The sequence below is a fragment of the Arachis stenosperma genome, chromosome 2 (genome assembly GCF_014773155.1).
Source record: "Arachis stenosperma cultivar V10309 chromosome 2, arast.V10309.gnm1.PFL2, whole genome shotgun sequence".
NCBI classification, from domain to species: Eukaryota; Viridiplantae; Streptophyta; class Magnoliopsida; order Fabales; family Fabaceae; genus Arachis; species Arachis stenosperma.
Window position 1 is genome coordinate 72,895,090 of NC_080378.1, and position 4,248 is coordinate 72,899,337.

The 4,248-nt window shown below is 28.2% G+C and overlaps 1 protein-coding gene across 1 annotated transcript; it reads left to right on the forward strand.

Annotated features, from left to right (window-relative positions):
* Positions 1-1,172: 1,172 nt before the first annotated feature.
* LOC130960442 (2-oxoglutarate-dependent dioxygenase AOP3-like) lies at positions 1,173-3,955 on the forward strand. The gene is made up of 3 exons (XM_057885838.1): positions 1,173-1,705; positions 2,515-2,836; positions 3,551-3,955. Exons 1-3 carry the CDS (start codon positions 1,317-1,319, stop codon positions 3,791-3,793), a joined length of 954 nt encoding a protein of 317 aa, XP_057741821.1. The 5' UTR covers positions 1,173-1,316; the 3' UTR covers positions 3,794-3,955.
* Positions 3,956-4,248: the final 293 nt, after the last annotated feature.

Here is a 4,248-nt window from a genome sequence, read left to right on the forward strand (position 1 = left end):
TAACTAGTAATTGATATGAATTATGATTACAGAATATAATAAAATGTATGTTCAACAAGCATATTTTTTTTATTCACAATAATTGTTGCTTTGAATATTTGAAATATTTAGTTACAATCAATATATTCAAATCGTTGTTTTTGTCCTTTTTCTATTTTTAATTTCTTCAAGTTGGGGATAATTTAGCCAACTAATTAAGAAAATGACTATTATTATACTAGCAGGTAGTACATTGAAATGACGAGGAGTAGTCATCAATTAGTTTATCTGTTTTTAAAAAGTTTGAAAATAAAATGCACATACTATGTCACATAATTAAAGTTTTATTGTTTTGCAATAAAACATCCAATACATGTCATAAATTGTGTTCCTCATCAAATCAAGTAAATATAAAGTTGATGGATTATTTGAGTTGGATTGGTCTAATAATTAGTTTATTAGTCTGTTTAAATAAATTATTTAAAAATTTAAATTTTGTTTTATGTATGATCAACAATAAATTTTTAAATAAGATTCAAATTAATTATTGACTTGTCAGTTAAAAAATATCGTAGAAAACTACAAAATTAACACATACTTAAATTATTTTATCAACATTATATTTGTATTTTTTTAAGTGATTAATGATTTTGTTTTTTTTTTTTTTTGTTTCTTTAATTCAGTCATGCTTAATCAATAAACTATTATTAATCAAATCAATCCAGGACGTCATATTTAGTGGTCCTGAACGGAAGTACGGGCCCCCAAAATCAAGCAATGACAGATTAATAATGGTTATTTATTTGTTAAATACATCAATAAATATTGAGAACCATACCAAAAAACAAAACTACTATATTTGAAGGACACGTTACCATAACCTCACAATATTTCTTTTTTATTCGGTTATATTTATATAATAACTAATTTGGATAGGTCGAGTAGTTAATTTAATCGTTTACTTAAGTAAGTATTAGGAATTCGAATCTCATTTTGTGTATAGAATAATTTATTGGCCAATAACAAACTATTAAATAAGATTTAAATTGATAACGAATTAATCCTTAACCTCTCAAATTATTAAAAAATACCGTGGAATTAAAAGAAAATTATTTTCATAGAATTTGTATTGAACTCATATACTTAAATTAATGGAGTAATCAAACTATAATATCAAGTGATAAATCATTGATGAATCAAGCGATAAAAGAAACCAAGCACCAATGATGAATCAAGCGAGGCTAGCTATATAGCCTAAACAAAACGTCAGTAACACAAAATAATCATTAGGTAATTAGGGAGCTAAAAGAGTCCAAAATTAAGGGATAATCATAATCATGGGATCCCAAACACAGTTTCATAATTCTCATCCCTCGTTACCACTAATAGACTTCACAACCGAAAATCTGAACCCTGGTAGTGACTCTTGGGTTTCAGCATGCCAAGTTGTGCGTACAGCGCTTGGCGATCATGGTGGTTTTCTTGCACTGTATGACGAAGTTGATTCAGAGGTTTATGACTCTTTTTACTCTGCAATGGAACAACTGTTTGATCTTCCAGTTGAAACTAAAAGGAAGAGCACCACTGAGAAGCCTATATTTAGTTACTCTGGTCAACTCTCTAGAATACCCTTGTATGAATCTGTGGGTATCGTGGATCCGCTCAGCGTAGATCAGTGTCAAAATTTTACACATGTTATGTGGCCTCAAGGAAATGATCATTTCTGGTAATTAACTTTTTCTTGTGAACTTTAAAATTTAGAGTAATTCTATATGAACACTCGTGTTTGACCTTTAATTAAATTTGATACTAGTAAATAAGGTTTGTAACTTTCTTTTTTATTTTGTTTCATACACTTTTAGTTGAAGTTCTTAAATTCTTTACAAAAGGAAAAGCAAAAGGAGGAGCTATAAAGATTCGTAGCTGGTGTTTATAAGTATAGAAGTAGACTTTTTCTTAAATTCTTTTTAGATAGATATTTATGCACATATATATTTAGTTTTAGTTAGCTTTTGATTTATTTTTTACTATTTTATCCATTTTTTATTTTTATAATAATTATGTTATATATACACCAAGAATTAATCACTAATCAAATATTGCGTATAAAAGTATGTATTTAGCATTTCATAAGTATATTCCTGTAAATAAATTTGATTATTAGTTTATTATAAGTTTGATTATTATTCTACTATACCAAGTTTGATTGTTTTTTAGGTAATTATTTAATTAAAAAATGTGTGAATCAAATATGTATAAATAATTAAATATACGCAAATACATAATAGTTAATTTAATATCTAATTTTTAGTATATATAGAGATTTTTTGCTGCTCTTATAATGAATCCTCTTTTTCCATTGATTGGTGTAATGATGAATTAATCCCTAGCCTTGATACACAACACTAGTCTTTTTGCTCTATAAGCAGTTTTTTACGCTGTAAATATATAAAAATATTAAATCCTTATATAATTTATTTGTCATCAAATATATTGACTGAATATTTGTGATTTAACTACACTTTCAACACGTAGCAAAAGTGTCCATTCCTATGCAAAGCAATTACAAGGACTAGACCACGTTGTAAAAAGAATGTTGTTTGAGAGCTATGGATTGGAGAACAAGAAATTAGAATGTTTACTGGATTCAACTGATTATGTGCTCCGAGGTTACAAGTACAGAACACCAAAAGTTGGTGAAAGCAACTTGGGAGTGGCTCCTCATTCAGACACAGCTTTCCTAACGATACTAAATCAGAAGGTAGAAGGCTTGGGGGTTAAGCTCAAGAATGGGGAATGGTTTGAAGTTGGTGCTTCGTCCTCTTTGTATTTGGTTATGGGTGGTGATGCATTGCAGGTTAGTCACATTTAAATTTGACATCTACCTAATACAACATCTATTTTTTTCTCTTCACTGTTTTAAATATGAAAAAATTTAGGAAACCAACTACATTATGAGCCAACTCAAGTCAATCTCTTGTATTTTTAATTTTAAAATTCAAAAAATTAGAAATAATAGATATTTTTTATCTTTTTTATAACAAACCTCCTATTTTAAAATTAGTTGGCCCTAATTGAACAATGTACTTCATTTTCTAGTAAAATGCAATTATCATACCGTTAGGATCGGAGAAAAAAAGAGGTGATTTTTATAAAAAAGATAAATTTTACTTATTATAATTGATATATACTTTTAAAATTATGGTGATACTTCGATATTCTTAATGAGATAAATATTTTAAAATTTTAAAAAATACTAATGAGAAAAATACTAGGAAATAATGTATTTAATGGCTAACAAATCCTATTGATAACATCGTTTTAAGAGAAAACTTCTGAGTAAAAGAATTATTTTTCTCAACATAATCGAACCAAGTACCTTTATTTTTATAATAACAAAAATAAATCTCCAGTGTTAAAAATTTAAAAGAAAGTGCAGAATTAAAACGAAACAAGGTTCACAGTCTTTGACAATTCCACTTGATTTTTGGCACAACTAATTGAGAAATATACTTCAAAATTTTTTACGTTGCTCTGACTTAGTAAATAACTTGAAATTTTCATGGCACAGGTGTGGAGTAATGACAGAATACCTGCTTGTGAACACCGTGTCTTGGTAAACTCAAAAATAGATAGATACTCTACGGGGCTGCTTTCGTATGTTAATAACATAATGGAACCACAAGAGGAGCTTGTTGATGAGGAAAACCCTCTTTGTTACAAGCCTTTTGACCATTACGGGTACCTCCGTTTCTTTCTCTCAGAAGAAGCTCTGAAATCTACTTCACGTATTAAAGCATATTGTGGAATCTAACACACATACATTGTGATGTACTTGGTTGATCCATGGTTTTAATTTCAATTGTGCAAACCCATTAGAACTTAAAAATATGTGTGCTAGTTTGTGTGGTGTCCTTATGATTCTAATGTCAGTTAAAATTTACGTTTCGTATTATTATTGATGTTTTATATGTGATATGTTATGTTTATTTCAGTAATTTTTATGTAATATAGTCGTCAACTTCTTGTCGGATGAATGCGACAAAAGAGTAATGTGTTATCCGATCATCTGAGATGAAATAGGCAAACTCATGTTTGTGAATTGAGATTACAAAGCATAATAGGTGCAAATAAGTGATATATTTGTATTTTGAGTTTAGATTAAATAATGATGGTATAACTTGAAATCATTATTACCAGTTATATGATAGTTATAAATAGACAAACACATTCTTCTATTTTAAAAGCAACTGTTTGTTCCTTGAGCCT

What these genes read in the sequence shown, in the direction of transcription:
- LOC130960442 (XM_057885838.1), top strand. Translation starts at nt 1,317, where the DNA reads ATGGGATCCCAAACACAGTTTCATAATTCTCATCCCTCGTTACCACTA. An exon ending in CAAGGAAATGATCATTTCTG is followed by an intron (nt 1,706 to 2,514) that starts GTAATTAACTTT and finishes TTCAACACGTAG; the next exon opens with CAAAAGTGTCCATTCCTATG. An exon ending in TGGGTGGTGATGCATTGCAG is followed by an intron (nt 2,837 to 3,550) that starts GTTAGTCACATT and finishes TTCATGGCACAG; the next exon opens with GTGTGGAGTAATGACAGAAT.